Here is a 22,506-nt window from a genome sequence, read left to right on the forward strand (position 1 = left end):
GATTCTTTTCAGTGTCACAGTATTTTTAATAATAATAAAAAAGTAGTGCAGGGCAATGGTGGTGGCATACTCCTTTAATCCCAGCATGCACCTGATCTATAGAGTCCCAGGACAGCCAGGGCTACCCAGAGAAACCCTGTCTTGAAAAAAAAAAAGTAGAAATTATTGACATTCCTAGCAGGGTCTTGATGATTGAGGAAGGTTATGAGACATTTATCCATATGACAGAATAGTAGGTGATTAAAAAAACGGAAAATATCTAATACCATGGGGAAAATTTGACATTACGGCTAAGTGAAAAAAATTATAGAATTGTGTATTCAGTTATAGTCTGTATCACATGTGAGTATCATCTAAAGACAGTTTAAAATTCTTCTGGAAAGTGGAAGGGTACATTCTAAAAGCTTTTTCTGAATAAATTATTTTTGTATTTTGTCAACAAACTAAAAGAGAACATGATAATTTCAAATACACACAAATTCCTATTATAAAATCAAAGAAAAATCTGGGTTTTGAAGCACTTTACAGCATATGAAAGACAAGCTGTATAACTAAAGGTATCGGAAACATTGAGGACCATCCTGAGACCCAATTCACTCCACCTTAACAGGGAAGAGGGGCCACTGGCTCACCATGGTCTTCGCTAAGTGATCTGCTGTTGCTGAATCAACTGTGATAGAATGGGAAGTCCTAGGCTATGATCATGAGCCCACTCCTGGAACTTCAGCAACTCATGGGTAAACAGCTGAGAGGCAAGGGGATGAAAAAGTCAGAGACAGAGATGAGAATAGTGATTTCAGGAGACCAAGAGATTGCAGTTTTATCGGGGTGGGGGTAGAGTGAGTGGGAGTAGGGGGCAGTTTTACCCGGGGAGAATAACCCAGAGCTACAGAGGAAGTGGTGTGGAGCTGAGTGCTCAGTGAGTAAAGCCAGGCGGGAAATCTGAACAGAGATATAGAGAGACAGCAGCAGGAGACGCCATATAGCTGCCGAAGGGAAAAGGTGCCAGCCAGGAAACAAGACATGTAGAAAATGGAGTAATGCCATGACCTCATGGCGATACACAGACTACTAGAAATGGGTTAATGCTAAGATCTAGCTAGGAATATGCCTGAGTCATTGGCCAAACAGTGTTGTAATTAATATAGTTTCTGTGTGATTGTTCAGGTCTGGGAGGCCAGGAAATGAACACGCAGTCTCTGTTTACAAAAGTGATGCGTTTTCATTCTGAGAGTGATGAGGAATCCAAGAAGGACACCTAGCTACCAAATGCTTCTTCAGAGAAGGACAGTGCTTGGCCAGCATCATCACAATACTAGTGATATCTGCTCTCTCATATGCTAGATTTCATGACACTCTAGGAACCGTAAAGAGAACGGAACTGGGGCTCTAACCATCACCTCCACTAAACCAGCAAGTTTCAACCTTTCTTTATAGTGATGCTCAGTAGAGCTAGGAAGGCAGCTCAAGGAATTTTTCTGAATTCCTTAAAGCCTCTATCACTCCATTGACTTCAACTACCAACCCTGTGAATGAGGCAGCCATGGCCATGTGACTTCACTATCACCATGGCCTTTGCGTATGGCTCAATGCTTTTCCCATAATGGGCCTAAAGTATTACTACCATTGGGATTATAAAATGTGTGTTTACAGAAAAAAATACAGATGGAGCTATCAAGCACGGATTCAAATGATGGCAGTTTCTATTAGCTGCTAATTCTGCCTCATCTTCATGAGCCTGTAAGTTGGGGAGAATGACAAAGCAGAAGTGGCAGCAGATGCTGGGGGCAGAGGAAGAAGAGGTCAAGTTGTCACCTAATGGAACAGTTGGTGCTGCCTGATGCATGGCACTTAAGTGAGTCATGCCACTTCCTGGGGGCCAGGGCCACTTTCCATCGCCCCACATCCCTTTATAGGCTGAGTAATGTCCGCGTCCTGTGGGGACCATGATTCAGAGCCTAGACATCAGAGGACTGTCTCTGCTGGATCAAGACGAAAAGTCCAACTCAAAACAAAGAGCAAATGCATGAGATGAGGTAGTGCTTTTGCCTCAGTGGGGACAGGGCTTCCTTTAGTGATGTCAGGAACAGCAGGACACACAGAAAGAAAAGCCAGCACTGCGGTCATCCTGACGGTGCATCTGGCCAAAGGTGGGGCCCAGGAATCACTTCAGCCAACACTACCTTCTCAGTCCGGAAGGGATCAGCATCAAGTACAAGGCCCTTCCTCTGCCTTCTCTGTAACCAAAGAGCTCTAAGTCAGAAGCAAAGTCAAGGAAAACAAGACAAGAACAATTTATCTGAAGATCAGCTGGGATGTGGACCCAGACTGAGGAAGGACGTCCTCCCAAGGTCAGCGTTCTTGAAAGGCTCAAGGTTCATGACCCCATTTAGAGAAGAGCTTATAATGGAGAGACATGATTTTTCTGTCCTCTTCAAAAAGCCAGAAACCTCACAATGGATGAAGTCATCAGTAATGATCTTCATGTCAGGATGGCATTTAGAGTCTAATGCAAGCATCTGTAGGAAAATTTTCAACCCTGGGCACATGCACGCCTTTTCAATTAGCAAGGAGAGTTAGCACTGGGTTTTAGAGAGGTTTTACATTAGGAAAATTAGGACCAGGCAAACCTGGGTTGGATTCCTATCTCTCTCCCTTGTGCCTTTTGAGTAATTACTGTGGTCAAAATACAAAACACCTCTTTGGGCCTTGAATTCCTCAGTCATAAAATTTCAAAGGCGTTTTCAGGATTAGAAAATAATATGGAAAGAAATCCATCACTGCGCATGGTACATCCCAGGTCTCCCAGCAACAGAAGAGCCTGCGGTGATGACGGAGAGGCGGACAGACCTTGTCACTGTTTTGTTCTAACACAACATAAAGAAATCTTAAGATCAGATTCAGATGCACGATACAGCTGGAAAGGCGAGCTGGATCCTCCCATAAGTACCAGGTTTCCATCCCCTGGAGAAGACTTTTCATGCTATGTTCCTTTCCAGCCAGACTTCATTTCAAATGCCATCAGCATATGGAGCCTTCTGAGGGGGACCCTGGTTCTAATTACACGCTCTCCCAGCCTCAGCTGCACAACTACCCTTCCTTGTGCGAAATCTCTCACCCCATAGCTCTTCAATAAACGTTGCTTTTCCCCCGTGAGTTAGTTTGAATGAGTGTCTGCTTTATGCAGCCAAAAGATCTTTGGTTCAGAAATGCCAATGAAGATGACTGGAGACATAATGCCTTCGAGAGTGTGAGAAATATGGGGCCGATAGAAGAAAATCAGGCAAGGGGTGTCAGTGTGGGCCGATTACCACAACTCATTCAAGGCCAAGGAGATTTCTGTTGGAGAAGGAAAGAGTAGAAACGCGGCTAATGTTTAAAGGAATTAAGGTAAACCTATAGTTGACTTACATGAAGCCATCCTGCCACTGAGCACTTAGATGGACACCCAGAGGGCCAGGGGTACTGAGAGGAAATGCAAGGAAGAACAAAGCACAACTCCCACCTTCAGGAATGCCCAGCTCCACCCATATCTATTGGGAGTAGATCAAGAGCAAGGTGGCTACTATGGATGTCTGATCTTGGGGCTCTTACAGCTTTCGGTGTAAGGATGTAGTAAGATCATATCAATAACAGAGCTGGAAGTGTTTTGTAAATGGGAAATTGCTTTGTAAATATCACTGATGTTAGTATTCAAATTGGAAGGAAAAAGGTCCAGTTATGGAGGGACGGCCATGTCAAGCACAGAGGCAAGCCACCCTTTGAAGGGAGCCGAGTGCACCTTAGAACAAGGTGCTATTGTCCCTTCCAAAGGATAAAGAGAAGGAATCTGACAGCTAGCAAGTCCTCGTCCAAGGCCATGGGTTTAGTGAGGAATGGTAAGAAGTCAATGCACACCCAGGGGTGAGTTGATGTGGGACAGAAATGCCCAGGGAGGCCAAGAGGGAAAGAATGGCCTCCAGTAAACCATGCTGACAACTGACAGCTGAACAGCGAATCTTGACCAGAATCTCACACTGTATGTAAGAATTAACTCTAAATAAATAATAGGCATCATATAATGATGGAGGAAAGACATTGGTTAATTATAATAAAGAAACTGTCTTGGCCCATTTTATTGGTTAGAACATAGGTGGGTGGAGTAAACAGAAGAGAATGCTGGGAGAAAGAAGCTGAATCAGGAGTCGCCATGGTTCTCCCACTCCAGAAAGACGCAGGTTAAGATCCTCCCTGGTAAGCCACCTCATGGGCTACACAGAATATTAGAAATGGGTTAGAACAATATGTAAGAGCTAACCAATAAGAGGCTGGAACTAGCCGGGCCAGGCAGTGTTTAAAAGAATACAGTTTCCGTGTAATTATTTTGGGTATAAGCTAGCCATGTGGGCGGCCGGGTGCCGGGGACGCAGCCCTGCCGCTCCTAATTCAACAATATAAAAGCTAAAACTATGAGCCATCGTGTTCAACCAGAACCTCCAACTCACTCCTGCTTGATCCAGAAAGTCCCATTCCTCTCTCTCCAAACCCATCCTCTCAGAGAACCCCCAACAAAGGAAAGCCACCAAAAAACCCAGTTCTGCATTCTTGGTGACTGCAGTAGCTCCGTCTCTGAAGTTGTCACCAGCCCAAGACCCCACCTAGAGTGGTCAGATTTTGACCATACTTGGGCGCAAACCCAGCTTATGAAGGACACATAATCACCCCTCACCTACAGGGTATATAAGCTCCCTGTTTTAGTTTGGGTGCATGACCTCTCTAGCCCTGATCCCTGAGTCTGAGGAGCTGGAAGACTCAGCCAGGAGTTGCTTTGCTCAAATAAACCTGTTCTTTTGCTTTTTTTTTATTTAGCTCAATCTGGTTTGCTACATCAGCAGAGAAACCTATTTCCACATGTCAGAAAACCTATGACTCTAGAAGAAATATTTTTTAAATATTTATTTATTTATTATGTATACAATATTCTGTCTGTGTGTGTTTATGCCTGAAGGCCAGAAGAGGTCACAGATCTCATTACAGATGGTTGTGAGCCACCATGTGGTTGCTGGGAATTGAACTCAGGACCTTTGGAAGAGCAGGCAATGCTCTTAACCGCTAAGCCATCTCTCCAGCCCCCTCTAAAAGAAATCTTGAAGGTTGAAGACATGGCTCTGTGGTCAGGCACTTGCCTTGTAGCCATGAGGCCCTCAGCTGGATCTGCAACACTGCAACATTTTACTTTTAGTTTCTGAGACATCACAAGAGAAATTCATGACCTGAGGTAAGCAAAGCCTTCATACATAGATAGAGAAACACAAACTGTCAGAGAGAAAACTGATGCTATACTTCATCAAAATAAAAAGAATTTCTTTAATAGATGTTATTAAACACAAAAGTGAATCATAGTTGAATGAAATACTTGCTATGAAAATGCATAGTCTTAACTGGGCAGTGGTGGCACATGCATTCAATCCCAGCACTTGGAAGGCAGAGACAGGCGAATCTCTGTGAGTTGCAGCCTGGTCTACAAGAGTTAGTTTCTAGGACAGGCTCCAAAGCAACAGAGAAAGCCTGTCTTGAAAAGAGAAAAATAGGAAATTCATAGTCTTACCCCAAACACATGTAACGGGGCAATTAGAATTGGGAGAAAAGAAGGCAGCTCAGAAAACAGTCAAAAGATGTGAACACCACAAGAAAAGGAGTTCAGCAACAGTCGTTACCAGGGAAACACTATCAGATTCCCATGAGAAGCTGTTCTGTAGCCCTGGGAGGGATACACACCAGAAAGAAGTCTGGCAGTTTGTTATCACAGCAAGTTGGTGCCTAGACATCTGCCCAAAAGATATGAATGCATATCCCTCCACTCCAATTTATTACTAGATGTGCATAACAGCTATATTTGCAGCAGTAAAATGAAGTTCGCTGTAACTCAATGACTGGACTGGATGGTAGAGCAGGACATCATCACATAGTGTTAGGCAGTAAGAAGCAGTTGTCCATATTTCCATCACTGGTGATGTCTTCCTTCATACCAAGTGAAAGAAGGCTAGAAATGAGGCATCAGATACCGTGTGACCATCTGTGAGCTTTGGGAAAGGCACACCCAGCTGGACTGACAGAGTAAGATCCAGATTTCCTGGGAGTGTGGCGAGGAAGGGGGCTGCCTTGAGAGGGTAGGGATTTTCTTGGAAATATTTTAAATCTTCGTTCTTGTGGTAGTTACAGAGGCACATTGTTAAAACTTCTCAAGTTGTCTTATTTTTTTTTAAGGTTGCATGTGTATTTAAAACGGGCACATGTTAAACAGGCAAATACATGTCAGTTATACCTCAGAAAACAAGCCTGGAAATCAGCCTAGAGTCCATCAGCAGATGAAGCGATAAGAAAATATGGTACCTAGACATGATAGAATTATATGCAGTACAGAAAAAGGAAATCATGACATTAAGTGGAAAGTGGATGGGGCTTGAAATCATGTTAAATGAAATAATCCAGCCTCTGAAGGCAAATATTTATTATATCCTCTTATATGTGAAATCTAGACTTAAAATTCTCTCTCTCTGTGTGTGTGTGTGTGTGTGTTTACTGTATAGGTAATTTTCTTATTTACTTTTCTATTGGTGTGATAAAATACCATGACCAAGGCAATTTATAAAAGAAAGCACTGAATTGGGCTTACACTTTCAGAGGGCTAGAGCCCCAGATGGCTGGGCAAAGGCATGGTGGTACAAACAGCTGAGTGCTCACATCTATATCTTGATCCTAAAGCAGGCAGAGAGAGAACAATGGGAATGTGGGAATGATGTGAGTCTTTTGACCCTCCAAGCCTACCCCAATGACACTCCTTCTCCAACAAGGCCACACCTCCAATCCTTCCCAAACAGTTTCACCAACTGGGGACCAAGTATTCAGACATATGAGCCTCTGAGGGCCATTTTCAAAATGGATGGAATTGGAAATCACTATTAGATAAAATAAGCCAGACTCAGAAAACACATATTTTGTTTGATATGTAAAAATCTAGACTTAAAATTCTGTCTGTCTGTCTGTTGTCTGTCTGTCTCTCTCTCTGTATACATACACACACATGTGCACACATGTGTAGGTAAGGAAACTAGACAGAATTATGAGAGAGGAGAAGGAGACAGGTTATAAAAAGAGATACTTCCAGAATGTACTTGATAAGAATGCAGAAGCTGGGGAACTGTCTTAGGGTTTCTATTGCTGTGAAGAGACACCATTTCCACAGCAACTCTTACAAGGAAAACATTTGATGGGTTGGCTAACATTTTCAGAGGTTTAGTTCATTATCATCATGGTGGGACAGGGAGACATGGCTCTGGAGAAGGAGCTAAGAGTCCTGTGCCTTGCAGGCAACAGGAAGTGAACTGAGACACTGGGCTCTATCTTGAGCATATATGGAACCTCAAAGCCTGCTTCCACAGTGAAACACCTCCTCCCACAGGACCATAGCTACTCCATCAAAGTCATACCTCCTAACAGTACAGCTCCCTTTGGGGACCATTTTCTTTCAAATCACCACAGAACTAACTGGAAGAGGAAGAGAACCAGCTGGGGGTGGAGGGTTGAGGGGGTGGAAGACATAAATGAGAATAAAGTATAGTGACATGAGTAAGAAGATGCTATGTTGAAATCTATTATTTTGTCACCTAACATAAGAAAATTAATAGGGAAAAAGTTCAATAAGCATAAAGATGACCCTTGGAACGTGATAATATGATCTACTGGTGCCATAGGAAGAGGAAGTGAAGGCAGACATACTGTGGAAGAAACATGGAAGACAGAAACGACATGGCTAGGAACACATTAGTAAAACCACAACACAGTGCCAAGTTTGATCTCTTAAAGTCTGGCAATACATGAGTTCTGTTAGAGTGCTGGATTGGGTGTCTAAAGGAGGAGGCAGGATGGAGAGAATGGTCCGGACCTAAGGCGGACGATCTGATTTGATTCCGAGCTCAACTAACCTCACAGCCTCTCCCTCCTTCTCACGTCCCCTCCCTTCCTCCCTTCCAAATCCCTTCTCTCAGTCTAATGACTATGGCGGGGTGTAGGGGGTATCAGGCCTGAGCCTCTCACACCCTCCTTCAGGCAAGTCACAGCTTAGAATAACCATCCCAGGCTTCAGCCATTCTCATAAGTACTGTTCTTTAAAAAAAAAAAAAAAAAATGGAAGGTTGGTTGAGAAGTCCGGAGCTATTCTTAGCACCAAACTCTATAAAAAGGAAATGCCAATGACAATCTTAGATGGCTGTATTTTTACAAGGGATAATTCAAGCTTCCCTCTGAGAGTTCCCAGTCTACAGAAATCCTCCATAAAAATGTTACCTCAGGGCAGACCCTCAGCGCCCCCCTCCACCCCCTCTTAACATTGCTAAGATTCTTTGGAGACTATTTGAGTCAGGGACCAACTGGAAGAGCTTAGATTGAATCCACTTTTACAGACGTCTCTTCCTGAGACACCTCTGTATGTTCTATCGAAGGAAAAGGCTCAATGAGTGAACCTACGGGCTGATATTTATCTGGACTGACCATACAGAGACAGCATTGCCAGAGGAGTTAGTGAGCATCAAGCTCTTGTCACACTCACCTGCGTCCCAGCCTCATGTGACTCTAGTAGGAAGTCCCTCCACTTCTCTGAGCTTCCTGTACAGGGTGGACAATTGTGGGTCCTGAGAGCTAATGCCTGGTGTTGCCCCTTAGCAAATTTTCAGCAGCGGCTAACTCATCATTGTTACTGTGTGTCCAGTATACAGGAAGTAGGAGAAACGCATTTTTGCCTTGGAGAACTCCATGCTGTTTGATCCAGGCAGCATGCAGACAGGGGATAAGAGGACAGCGACAGTGATGGTCTGTGTGAAAGCATGCCCTTTGGGAACTGGAGCAATGGCTCAGGGGCTAAAAGTGTGTCCTGCTCTTGCAGAAGACCCAAGATTTGTTCCCAGAGGCCATGGCAGGCGGCTCGCAACCACCCGTGTAACTCCAGCGCCAGGCGATCTGATACCCTCTTCTGTCCTTTAAGGACACCCGCATTCATGTGCACATTCTACACAGATAGGAACACATCCACGCAATTAAAAACAAAATGAAGAAAAATTTAAAAACCTTTTCGCTTTCCTGCAACAAAAGTGATCCCTTGCTTTGAGCTTGGTTGGGGAGAAATTCATTTAAAAAGATATCAGATATAGATATACATATTTCTGCTTATATAGATAAAAGATTTTTTTAAAAAAAATCGTGTGTGTGTGTGTATGTGTGTACACGCGCACGCTGTGAATTGAACTTACAGCTTTGAGCATACTAAGCATGCAGTCGTCCACATACGGCCCCTCAAGGGTTTTCAAATGTCTTTTCCTTCTGACCTAGATTCCCTCTTGAAAATTTCTTAAGAAAACAAGCCCATGATGGAATATTTAGCCTGGATGTTTTTATTCAGAGTAGAAAAAAAAAACTGGAAAGAGTCTAAATGTCTAACAGTGTAAGTTACATATAACACAGATATTACAGCTAATGCGTGTTTCCACAAAACTATAGCTACAATGTGGGTTCATTCTGAGGCTATGGCCTGAAGTATTGTTTTTATTAAGGATTTTTTGTAACCAGAAACTCTAGGAAGGAAGCCTGAATTTTCCCCATACAAAATCAAAGGCACTGAGATATTTATTTACACACATATAGAAAATGTCTATAGACTTTGGCTTACCAATGATTTTATGTGTAACTTCTGAGAAGACCTTTTTGTTTCACTTATTTTTCTTTATATAAAGACTATTCCTTTTATATGAAAAACAAGGCAAAAAAAAAGCGAAGGTGGGATGAATGCACAGTGTCTTTGTTTTTGATTGACATTTCTTTTCTTCTTTCTGTTTTTGAGTCAGGGTTTCACCATGTAGCCCTGGCTGTCCTGGAACTCACTCTGTAGACTAGGCTGGCCTCAAAATCATTGGTTCTGCCACCAGAGTGCTTGGATTAAAGGCATGTGCCACCACTGCCCGGCTTCGTGTGATCTGTCTAAGAACGTTACTTTTTGTTTAGCTTTCCCCACCACACCTAATACACTCATTGAGCAGATGACACAGACCGAGTTCTTCCCACCTCGGACTCTGAATTTTCCACCGATAGATGCATATTAGGTTAGGTCAGAGAGAACACATTACTGTCACCCTGAGAGCAGCTCAACTTTCCAGGAACTCTCAGGCCCACCTCTGCAGAGAGAAAGGATGCCTGATGGGAGGTGAGAACTGGTCCTGACTAGCCATGTCTGCCATGGATCTAAGACCGAGAAGCAATGGAGAGCCATGCAGTTCCTATACGTAGAATAGAAAACTGTAAGTTCCCTTACAGCCTTGTGAGTCTGGGCATCTTTAGGCAAAAGCATTCGCCTCAACTTGGAAAGTCATTGGCGTCAGAGATGCCTAACTTCAGAGTTTTGGCCAAGTTGCAGTAGATTACACAGTTTCTACCATATACCACAGATTTCAAGACATAATTTAAAATCTACAGATGGAGGGCTGAAGATGACTCAGTTGTTAACAGCCCTCGCTGATCTTGCAGAGGATCCAGATTCGGTACCTAGCCCTCACATGACGGCCCACAACCATCTGTAATTCCAGTTCCCATGGATCTGATGCCTTCCTCAGACTTCTGCAGGCACCAGGCATGCATAAGGTACTCAGACACACATGCGGGCAAAATACTCAAACACATAAAATCAAGATCAATCTAATTCTTTTTTTTTTTTTCTGAAAGAGAAAAATCACCAAAGCACTACGTCTCGGTTGTATTTATACCCATTGCCTCAAATGCCAAGACCAAGAAATAAGCCTGCAGTTGTTAATTCAGCTTCTTCAACCTGAAACAATTGGAAGCTACAGCTGTAGGAGGCATAAACCTGATCTCGGCTTTGTCCTCAATTCGTATCTCAAGTTTCATGGAATTCTCTAAAAGCCACCCTTCAGGGGTTTGGTTAAGAGACGTGTGTGCTTCTAAGTATTGACTCCCTATCCCCACCACCAAAACAGACTATTGGGATTTCCAGCAGGACATTGAGTCAAGGGTCCCAGGTCTACAAAGGGCTGACACCATTCCCAAAGTCATATATTAAATTCAATAAGCAATCTTACTCACTGGCAAGCAGACATGGATTCTTTGATAAAAGTCAGCAATGGGCTCTCGAGACTATTTGGAGGAAGGGACAGACTGGAGGGCTTGACCGCATCTCAAATTAACTATTCTAATCTGTCACAGCTTCTGCAAAGAATAGCAGGCTGTCTGCATTCAGGGGTCTGGGCAACAGCTGTGACTTCCAAACCAAGACCCTGCTCAGAAAGATGATCCAAACATGGGTTGTGTGTTTCAGCAGGCTTCAAGGGGGGACTTTCCCACTTAAATGGCCCTTTGTGCTTTTGTAAGACAGGACACTGACCTCACGAGTGGCTAATGCATGATGTCTTGGAGGTCTCGATTTACATTTGGTTGGTGGCCAGGACTGAACTGTCAAAATGCCCAGATGACCAACTGACAGTGCTGGACTTGTTCAGACTTGTTTGTAGTGGAGTTGGGTGAATTCTAGGACACTTGCTCTGTCCAGGTTTGATAAGCTAAACAAAGCAGGACTGTTAGAAGGGCTGATTCTGGGGTTCCTTTCTGGATGCCAGGATTTAGGGTTTTAATAAGTCATGTCTTTTATTGTCTTTATTTACATTCAACATCCTTATCTACTTCAGGGTCTGCTTGAGCACGGCCTCTTTGTTGCAAGGGATGATCCTGCCCAAGACTGGGTGTCAAGGGGGGATGGGTGGGATAGCTAAGTGTTACACCTGCCATGAGGACTCAGTGTCCCAAATAAGTACAGCTCAATGCTTTCACAGGCTACATTAAGCAGAAGAAAACAAAACCACACAAAAATGAAACTAAACTTGAACATTGATCTGAAATAATCCAATGAAAGGAAAAAGTGAGCCGGGCATAGTGGCCCACACCTTTAATCCCAACAACCAGACGGCAGAGGCAGGCAGATCTCTGAGTTGGAGGCCAGCCTGGTCTACAGAGCTCCAAGACAGCCGGGGATACAAAGAGAAACCCTGTCTCAAAAAAAAAAAAAAAAAAGAAAAGAAAAGGAAAAAATAAACGAATGAATACCAAGAGCCCCGAGATACAAATAAAGCCATAATATCTGAAGAAAATTAAGAGTAAAGGAAGACTCAATGAAGTGACAGCAGAAAGTTCTCAGATCTTGCACAGATCATAGACCTCCATGTAGCCTTTCTATACAACAATAATAAATCTGTTGATAAGGAAATGAAGAAAGACACCTGTTTACAATAGCCATACAAATACCTAGAAGCAAGGGGAACTTGTGAAAACTGGTGTAAGAGACTGAAGAAGACAGGAAAAGGTAGAGAGCATCTTCCACGTTCATGGATTACAGTTATTGTCAATGAACCAAGAGGGACACAAAGTACTAATAACCCAGCAGTCTTTTTGAGTTACCCAACACCAAGCAGTCAGTAACGCCACCCCCAACAATCCCATGGGGAGGTACAAGTCTCATACAGAGAATACTTCGATGTAGAGAAGTGAAATATGTCATTGTTGAGGGTCACACATCTCCAGAAGGCATTACTTGCAAGGAAGAGAAACCCTAGGGCCAGAGAGATGGCTGAGTGGGTAAGGGTACCTACTGCAGAGTCTGAGTTCGGTCCTAGAACCCCCATGATGGAAAGACAGAACCAATTCCCATGAGCTCTCCTCTGACCTCCTCATGCGCACTGAGGCACCTGCATGCCTACACACACATACACGATAGATAGATAGATAGATAGATAGATAGATAGATAGATAGATAGATAGATAGACAGACAGATAGATACATGTAAAACGAGTAATAATTAAAAACATAGAAAACGTTACAATGAAAAAATCCTTGAAATGCTTAACTGGTCCAAGGTCAAGGACCAAGATGTAAAGTGGAGCCTCTCAGGGAAGGGAAGCAAAGGCCATCATGATGTCTGCCCATCCACACATGTGTCTTTCTAGTCTGTACAATGCATTGGTCCTGAATGATCACAAAGGCACTTAGATGCTAGCGGGAGATGCACACCTTGGCTTCATGGGAACGTAACCTGGCTCAGCCTGTGAGGGCTTTTGCACGCTTTCTGAAGGACAAAAGCCTACATACATTAGGGAGAATCTGGTTCAGCTTCATGTGACAGAGAAAACCAAATGGTTGTGGATTGGTGTGGCTGATGTTTCTTTTGCTTTCATACAGTGTTAACAATCCTGCCCAGGTATGGCGCTAGCCTTGTCTTTTTACCATCTTCAGAACGACACCTACACAATCCAAGACGGTTGCTGAGATTCCACCCATCACTACAGTATTACTGTTAGCAGAAAGGCCACAGGAGCAAAGAATGGCAATGCCATCTCCCTTTAACGACATTTTTGGGAACATCCCTTGTTGTCTTAGGAGTCCAGGCCTTGGGTACTTGACCACACCCTGCTTCACGAGATGAAACAAAGTGTTTCTCAGAGTGGCCATATACAATCAAATTTTAGGGTTCTGTTACCAGAAACGGAAAGGGTTCTTGTCACTGGTGACAGCTGGGGTATGTGTAAACTGAGACCAGAGGAATGAGCTGGGATTAGGCAGGACAAGGACAACGCACTGCTCACGAGGAACTGGGGTGGTCATCCACAAGATCCGCCCTTCTTGCTGTGACACAGACTGCACCTGGGGCCACTCTATGTGCCCCAGCCCCTCAGGTCCCATGTCCACAGGAACTTCCACCCAATTCCAGCTTAACACCCCCGCACAGAGAAAATTCTCAGTTCTCGTTTTGGTTTGTTAGAGTGAGAGATCACCTGGCGATTTCGTCAAAGAAACTAGGAAAGTGTTACAAAATGACAACGATCATAGGATGGACCGATGCCTTCTCTCTCTTCTGAAGGTGACCTTTGATGTGTCTAGGTGGTTTTAGGAACAATCTTGACGCAGTGTCAGTGGCAGGCACAAGTAAGAACTGCTTATCCAAACAATGCAGATTGCCATGCTCAGCTGGACAGAGAATCCTCTCCATAAGGAACAGTAGCACTTTTAACAGGCACCTGGGGGCATTTGTGCTCTCAGAGGTGTCTAGAGACAGGGTCAGGGTTCAGAGCAGAGTCACAAGAAGTGCGGAACAGATTCTGTCCAGGTGTCCGCTCCCACGAGGGTCCTGGGGCTGGAACTCTGATCTGCAGGCTCTGAGGCAAGGGATCAGACCCGCAGAGCTGTTCAGTAGCCCTACAATAAAGTTTTTATTCAGATGTAAAGAAGAACGAAAGTATATCATCCGCAGAAAGGTGGATGAATGGGAAAACATGGTATTACGCAAAATAAGCCAGATTCAAAGATGAACGTCACATTTGCAACCGTGTGTGGAACCTAGATTCAGAGAGAGGAGAGAGAGAGTGAGAGAGAGAGAGAGAGAGAGAGAGAGAGAGAGAGAGAGAGAGAGAGACTGCATCAAAGAAGAGAGACTTTCAGGGAAGAGACTGGAGATGGGGGAGAGGACAGTGGAGCATGAATATGGCCCAAGTGCATGAAAATGTCCCTAAGACACGCTTCACTCTGTACAGTGAACTTACCCTAGCATATTTTTCTTAAACATGAAAAATGTAGCTCGGACTCTTAGCCCCAGCAGTGCTCTCCTGACAGCCGCTTGACAGGAAGAGCATGTTGTGTCTATCCGCACATTTGCTTCCAGGGATTCTTGGATACACTGTCACCACGCATTAAAAAAAGTTTAATAGCTGGCAGTGAGTTACAACAATTACAAGTTTCAATTCTTTAGCCTTTTAAGACTGCTAGACACAATTAAGAAGAGCCGTTTATTCAGAAACTGCTTTTGTGTAGTAGAGCACTTAAGGTAACCAGTGTGGAAAACCACGTGTGAAGTTCACAAACCAAGGCCACCAGCTGTCATGTCAGCATTTCCCACAGGGTGCCCTGGGTGGTGTCGGGGGGTAAAGACCAAAAAGGGGTCTCAAGCAGGGTAGGTGCACCCTGAGATATTAGAATCTTGTGACATTCTGACGATAAAGGACATTGCTCACTTCCAAGGGAGCCACAGCACCAGCTCCCACCGTTGTTTGACCAGATTCACAGAGAACATCTGAACCGCTTGGGACTTAATCCAGAGAAACCTTGCTCTCTCCTCTAAGTCGGCTTCTCACAAAGATACCTTTTCCCAACACTTTGCAGTGAAACTGGCTTTTAACTGGTAAACGCTTGGAGCAGTTACGTCAAGAGTACGGAGCCTGGGTGACATCTGAAACATACTGACGTTACAAAACACTATGAAAAGGAAACAACTTGTCTAATAAATTCCGCGAAGTCCAACTTAAGATAGGAGCAAACAAGACAAGGGGACTGTTAGAAACTACTTGTGGCTTGGAGCATTGAGATTTTCCACTCTGATGAGGAGCAGATGCCCTTGGGGGAGGTTTGTCCAGTCTTAGATCTCCAGTCAGTGGTTTAAAAGCTGATAATGGGAACCTTGTAGGCATGCGGGATTATCTGTGGTTGGTCTTCCCTAAGTAAGAAATAAGCAGGTTTCTAGTCCAACTTACACTGTGGATCTATAAACGACCTGAACTCCTGCCTTCTGACGTCAGCATGAAAGGTGATTAAGAGAGTACCTAGCCCTAGCTACTGAACAACTCTAGAAGGGGTGGGGCGATGGCTCAGTGACCAAGAGCAATTTCTGCTCTACCAGAGGACCCAAGTTCAATTCCCAGACCCCATGTTGGATGGGTCATAGTCTCTTCTAACTTCAGCTCCATGGAAGCCTACACCCTCTTCTGGAGTCCACCGGCATGGCACACACACAAACATATACACACTAACTAATTCTTTTTTAAAAAAAGCTGTGGAAGAAGTCAGAGGTGAAAGGCTACCCTGAAGACAGGTTAATTAGGAAATGGTTAGGTGTGACCTTCACTGTTCTGCTGTTTTACAGTCATTTCCTCAACCACTCTGTCTGTAGGGTAAGTCTATGACGAAGGCCTCTTAAATAAGATGGGATAAAAGCAATCAAATTGTTGCATACATTTCTCCTAAACATTAACTGCCTTAGCAGATATTAAATATGTAAATAACGTTCCTTTAGTTCACATAAAAAATGTCATAATATTTAATCATCTAGGAAATTCAGGATTTGTTCTTTATATCAACATTATCTGTGCTGAGCACTTAAAGAGTATCAAACTTGGGGGCTCGGGAGATAAACTCAGGACCTGAGTTCAGATTCTCAGCATCCATGTAAAAGCTTGGCACAGCGGTGCACATCTGTAAGCCAGAACTGGGTGAGGTGGAAACAGGTGGATCTGGTAAAACAGTGTGCTCGGGCTCAGTGAGAGCATGATTAAAGAAGGCACCCATGCCATCCTCTGGTCTCCATACCCGCATGCAGGGTGGCACACACACACACAAAAAGAATATCAACCATGAAAATAAAAATTATCAAAGTGCAGTTTCCCAACAATTCATTTTCTTCCTTGTAGGCAGACACCTTTTAAACTGGTCTCGACTCTGGTGGTTCCTACTCCATCTCTCATTCACAAAAGAATGCCGGGGAGGCTGTGACATCACAATGGAGTTTTTGTTGCCCATTGTGAGTTAAGTTTGCATGACTGTAAGTAAATTCCATGGTCATCAAGTCAGATGAACACAATATCCCCTTGGGTGAGTGTTTAAATCATATGTCAACTTTCAAAACAGCATTAGAATACATACACATCATTGGTGGCACAACTTCAAATCTCATGCAAACAGTGATAGTTTACATTTATTGTTAAACTAACAGGATGTAGAATCACCTATGAGACAAATTTCTTGGCATGTCTGAGGAAGTTTCTAGATCAGGTGAACTGACAAGGGACAATGCACTCTAAATGTGGATGGCATCGCCCCATGGGACGGGGTCTTCGACTCAGCACCAGCATTCGTCTGAGCTCCCCGCGCACAGACGGAATGTGACCAGCCCCTCACGGTCCTGTTGCCCTGCTCCCCATGAACCCGACTATCACACCACGAGGCAAAATAAACCTTTCCTTCCGTAAGGTGCTTTTCTCAGGTATTTTGTTGCCACAATGATACATAATTAATACACAGACAACAGGAGTCTGTTGCTAAGCAGAAATGCCTGCGCAGAGCACAAAGCTAACCACAGCTGACCAGCACTCAGTGCTCCTCGCCCTCCTCTCAACAGAAAACATTTAACAAGAGTGTTTTCATCTGTTTATTTAGTTACAACAACAATACAACAATGCATACCAAATAGGAAAGATAGTTAAAATGGTGATAAAATGTTCAGTAACAGAAATGACTATATCTGAAGGAACTGCCCAGGTGTCATTAAGATACATTTTCAACTACAATTGGTTATTAGTGTAAATTAAATTTAGCAACTGAGCTCTGGTTCACATCTACAAGTTATCAAAATATTTTCAAAATGTTACATAAAAACTGACAACATCCATAAATATATAAACAGTAAAATTTCTCCAAAAAATAAAATAAATGTGCCCTGAGATAAAACGCTAATCTCACTTGCCACGCCAGATATAATATACTCACGTGTGTCCTCACACGCACCGGGGCTTTCTGTATTTCAAATGTCCCAAGACAAAGTAATGCTATCACATGTGGGTGCGAATTTCAGCCATGAAAGAACTACTTTAGATTCTACCGTCCCTATGCTGAGGCATCGGGAGTCCAGGGTCACTAATGAGAACTTAGGAAGAGACAATGGCATTTGGTTCCAACTCCTCAGATCACGGCTGAGAACTCTCAGCAAAGTATTCTAGGCTTTTTTCTCACACCAACTGACCCAGAATATATTTTAAGAAATGTTTATTTTCTGTGCATATTTGTTTTAAATTATAAATTCCTGAGCACTTTTTCTTCTTCCTCCTCGTCGCTGTCAGTGACGTTGACTTGCTGGACGCCAGAGGGAGCTGACGCTGGGGCTGTGAAGACATTCTCCAGGGCTCCAATGTCCAGTGGAGGCATGGGGTTCAAGTATTCTTCTCCACTGTGCCCGTGGTTGTGGTAGTACGGGGGCCCGTCCACGCTCTCACAGCCCCGAGAGTCTTCACTGTGTGTGTGCTCATCTGGGTAGTCTCTGAAAGGATAGTCTCTATTCAAAGCTGAAAATATAGCCTCATGCTTTTGGTACCTGTCTTCATAGTAACCAAGACATTCTGGCATTGAACTTGGAAAATTCCCATAGCCAAAAGGTGGCCGACTATAAGGGCACGTGCTGTGGTAGAAAGACAGAAACGTTGGATCAGATCTTGTCCACACACGTCTGGATCACAGACTATGAGTTAAGTGGATTTTCGTTAAGGTTTGGAAGCATCCCTCTGCCCTCCCACTGCCTACCTATCACCTGCCCATCAAAAGCTCAGAGCAAGGCAGTCTGGAGTGGAGCCGTCCCCGCATTATCACCTCTTACTAGTTTCCAGCTTCTTACCTCTGATGACCGCGAGAAAGAAAATCCCATCCTGGCCTCTAGTTACCTCACACCACAGAGTTGGAAATAAAGGTAAGCACAAGTGTGACACTGAAAACGGCAGGTGACAACAGTAAAGTGGCCCTGCTCTTCCTGGAATGGGCTGAAAGAAGAGCTGCTAAATTTCAAAGCCATGGGACAGAAGACTCCACCTTAGTTACACGAATGACACAGTAATAAACTTAGAATACTCTCTGCACTATAAAGACTTAGAACTAATACTACACTATGCTTTCAAAGGGTTTTTACAACAAAAACAAAACATGGGCAAGATTGTGGGAAAAAAAAAAGTTTGCAGTTTCTCAACAGTCTTTTTAAAGGCACAGTCAATAATCCTGTTACTCAAAACCAGTTGCCAGTTCTCTTCAAATATTAATCCCCTTTCCAGAGATGAACAGGGATTACAGCCATATTGGGCTCGTGAGCTCCACCTAGTGACAGATAACACAATGATCACATTCATTTGCAAATCCCATGGAATGCCAGGCTCTGTCTTGCCTCCTCTGAACTTGGAAAGAGAAAGGCAAGGGAGGAGGAAGGGGGAGAAGAGAAGAAAAAAGGAAGGAGGGTACGATGGACCTTAGGAAGGAAAACCAACTCTTTGAAATGTACGGCAGAGTAGCAGACCCCTGCCTCAAACTCTCTGAAGGTGTCCCACTCCCAAATCCTGAAGTAAGGTGTTCCTTGCTAACATTAATTACCACAAATATAAGGCAGTATTTGCATTTTTCAGGTTTACATTAATACTGCCACATTCTAGTTCAGGTATTTAGAATTTAAAACATGTGCTCTGATACACTGACATTCTAGCTGCTAAGACTTTGTCCACATAGCTTTCCACCTTCAGGTCCCTCTATCCACTGAACTCCATGGGTGTGTCAGAGAGGATATCACATCTACTTCCCATATAAACCCTTCATTTAATGTAGACATATTCAGTTAGTAACACAAGATTCAATTTTAAGACTTGGTAGAAAACTAAAAAACCCTAAAATCTTGATCTGTATCAGACATGTACTGTGGTTTGAAAAACCAGCATCTCAATGACTGTACCGCATGGGGAAAACACGTTAGTGTTATGTTCACCAGTCAATTGCTACACAGCTAATCCACGGTCATACGGTCAAGTGAGCAGATATAAAAGCATCCTCTCCATTGTGAAAAGCATCTGTTAGCATGATTAGAGTAATAATATCAGTCAACACACAGTTACAACTAGTCTGCTTTCTAGGTACAGCTGAGGATTTCATACAGAGCAAACGGGCCTTATGGACATTTGCATTTCATCGGAACAAATAGAACATGTTCTCCTCATCAGCACACGGAACATTCTCTAGGTAGCTGACACAGTAGTTATGCCCTACATCAAGTCTTGGTAATTTTTAAAAACTGAGTAATATCACACATTTTCTCGGATCACAAAGGGATAAAACTACAATTCAACAGCGACAACAAGAATGAAAAGCATAAAAAATAACATACAATGAGCAACATAAACCAATGGGTAACTGGAGAAATTAAAGGAAAAAGTTTTTCTGGTAGTAAGTGAAAACAACGTCACAAAAATCTGTGTGATACAACAAACGCAGTTCATAGGGAGAGATGTAGAGTCCTACCCCATATATCAGATGATCAAACAGCCTCAGAGCAGCATTCAGCAGTGTACCGCAAGAACTCAAAAAGCAACAACAAACAGACCAAAAATTAGTAGAAAAAAAGAAACAAGAAGAAATAAAATTAAAACTAAAGGAAAAGATGAGTGACAGGAAAAACAAGATTGACAAACTTCTAGTCAGATGGGGAGTAGGGAGAAAGAAAGAGATCTCAAGCAAAACCAAAGATGAAAAAGATACTGCAACAGACAGAACAGGAACACAAAGCATCGTTAGAATTCATTATGACAAATCACAGGGTAAAATAACTAGAGGGCCTAGAAGAAATGGGTGAGTCTGTGAGCACACACAGCCCACCCAAACTGAGTCAAGAGTAGACAGAAGGAGGCATGGCAGTCAGGACACAGAGGAAAGCGACAGGAAGATTCAGGTTTATGGTCGGCTAGGATTCTATAAGTTCAAAGGCAGCTTGGGCAGCACAGGGAAAAAAAACATCAAAAAATAAAAGGAGGGGAAGAGGAAGTAAAGGATGGAGGAAGGGAGAGGAGGGGAAAATCGAAACTAAACAGACTAGCGCTGAGTAGTGAGACTGCAGCCTCAAATGTCTTTTTAAAAGACCTTCCAGGACCTAAGGAACTAACTAGTGAATCATACTATTCATTTAAAGAACTAATTCCAATTTCTGAAAACTATTCAAAACAATGAAATGGAAGGAACTTCTATTTCACTTTTGTGAAATGTTCTTTTAAACACTTTTGTGTGTCCAGCTTTTCCCATTACCCTGATATGAAAGTAAAGAAAACTATAGGTTCATATTCTGGATAAACATAGCTGCAAACATTCTCAATATATTTATTGGTATATGAAAAAGATCACACTTTATGATAAAGTGGGATTCAAGGATGGGTCAACATACGCAAACTAGTAAGCATCACCAGAATTGAGGACTATAGTATATTATCATCTCCATAGAGAGAGTATGCAGTAAGATATAATATTTTTTCATGGCAAACACTCTTATCAGGTCATATATAGAATAAAATCCTCAAAATACTAAAGACTAAGTGTACAACCCACAGCCAATATGACACTGAGCAAGGAAACTACAAATGTCTCCTCTAAAACTGCAAACCACAAAGGCATCTGTTCTCACCACTCTTATCTAATACAACACTGGGAAGCCTTAGCGTACAAGGAAAGAGAAGCCAGAATATCTAAACTGGAAAAGAAAATAAATTATCCATATTTGCATATGACATGACTTTATATAAGGAAAAATCTAAATTTCCCATCAAAAAATTGTTCGAGTAGATACATAAATCTAGCAAAGCTGTAGAATATGAATTAAACACCAAAAATCAGGCTTTGTTTGTGCATCCATGGCTGCCGACACCCTTGAACACAGTAGACAGCCATGGCTGGCACCAAACTTGACTCTCCCACCTCATCTTGATGTGCTCTGGGATTTCAAATATTGGCCATAAATGAAACTGCTGGAAAGAAAATGAAGAGTTCAACCCATTCACACAAGCCACGAAAATAAAATATTTAGAGTAAGTTTAACCATGAACTGAAAAATGTATACAGGGAAAACTGATATATTGATGAAAGAATGCGTTTAAGGCCAACCTAGGTGCCTAAGGCCATATCTCAATACAAACAAGCCAACAAAATCCTGTATACTACACAGCTACCATAACCCAAACATCACAGAGACAAGTGCAACAGAACCAAAAATTCAGAAGTTAATTCATGTCAATGCTGCAACTGGCTGTCCTGGAACTCGCTCTGTAGAACAGGCTGGCCTTAAACTCACAGAGATTTGCCTGTCTCTGCCTCCTGAGTGCTGGAATTAAAGGTGTGTGCCACCATACCCAGCCAGGTAAAATTCTCCACACAAAGTGATTAGTATTTAAAGAGATAGAAATGTTTTATTATCCTTTATTATATGCTGTGTAGATGCAGCAAGTTCCATAACGATGTACAAATATTACACATCTCTAATATAAAGGAATACTGTTGCCTGTGTTCCACTCAAAGCTCCTGATGCCCTCCACCAAGGACAGGACCTACACACTGGTATTTTTCACGTTCTCCTAGTGTGACCAGCCTGCAGCCAGGAGCTGACCGTGCACTGCTTCAGCAGGAAGGGTGGAGTCACAATCATGCCAACACCACAAGAATCCCTTGGGCACTCTTCATGTCACTAGAGAGAAAACCAGTTTTATCATTCCTTCATATAATACACCACTACCTACGAAGTACCAACGGGGGAAAAAATAGAAACAAAGAATTTGGACCTAATTAAATTTTAACATCTGTCACTTTATAGAAAAAAA

At 43.0% G+C, this 22,506-nt stretch overlaps 1 protein-coding gene across 2 annotated transcripts in view; it reads right to left on the minus strand.

Moving 5' to 3' along the window:
- Positions 1–17,292: 17,292 nt before the first annotated feature.
- Sox30 (SRY-box transcription factor 30) overlaps positions 17,293–22,506 on the minus strand; it is a 30,410-nt gene continuing 25,196 nt past the window's right edge. Inside the window, exon 5 of one of the 2 annotated variants that reach the window (XM_050138665.1) lies at positions 17,293–18,302. In XM_050138665.1, the coding sequence (XP_049994622.1) occupies positions 17,921–18,302 (382 nt within the window). In that variant the 3' untranslated portion in view covers positions 17,293–17,920. The remainder of the gene's footprint in view (positions 18,303–22,506) is intronic. The other variant, XM_050138664.1, reaches the window with a different exon arrangement.

This window comes from Alexandromys fortis, unplaced genomic scaffold (genome assembly GCF_014885135.2).
Source record: "Alexandromys fortis isolate MF-2015 unplaced genomic scaffold, M_Fortis_MF-2015_v1.1 scaffold_11, whole genome shotgun sequence".
Classification (NCBI taxonomy): domain Eukaryota; kingdom Metazoa; phylum Chordata; class Mammalia; order Rodentia; family Cricetidae; genus Alexandromys; species Alexandromys fortis.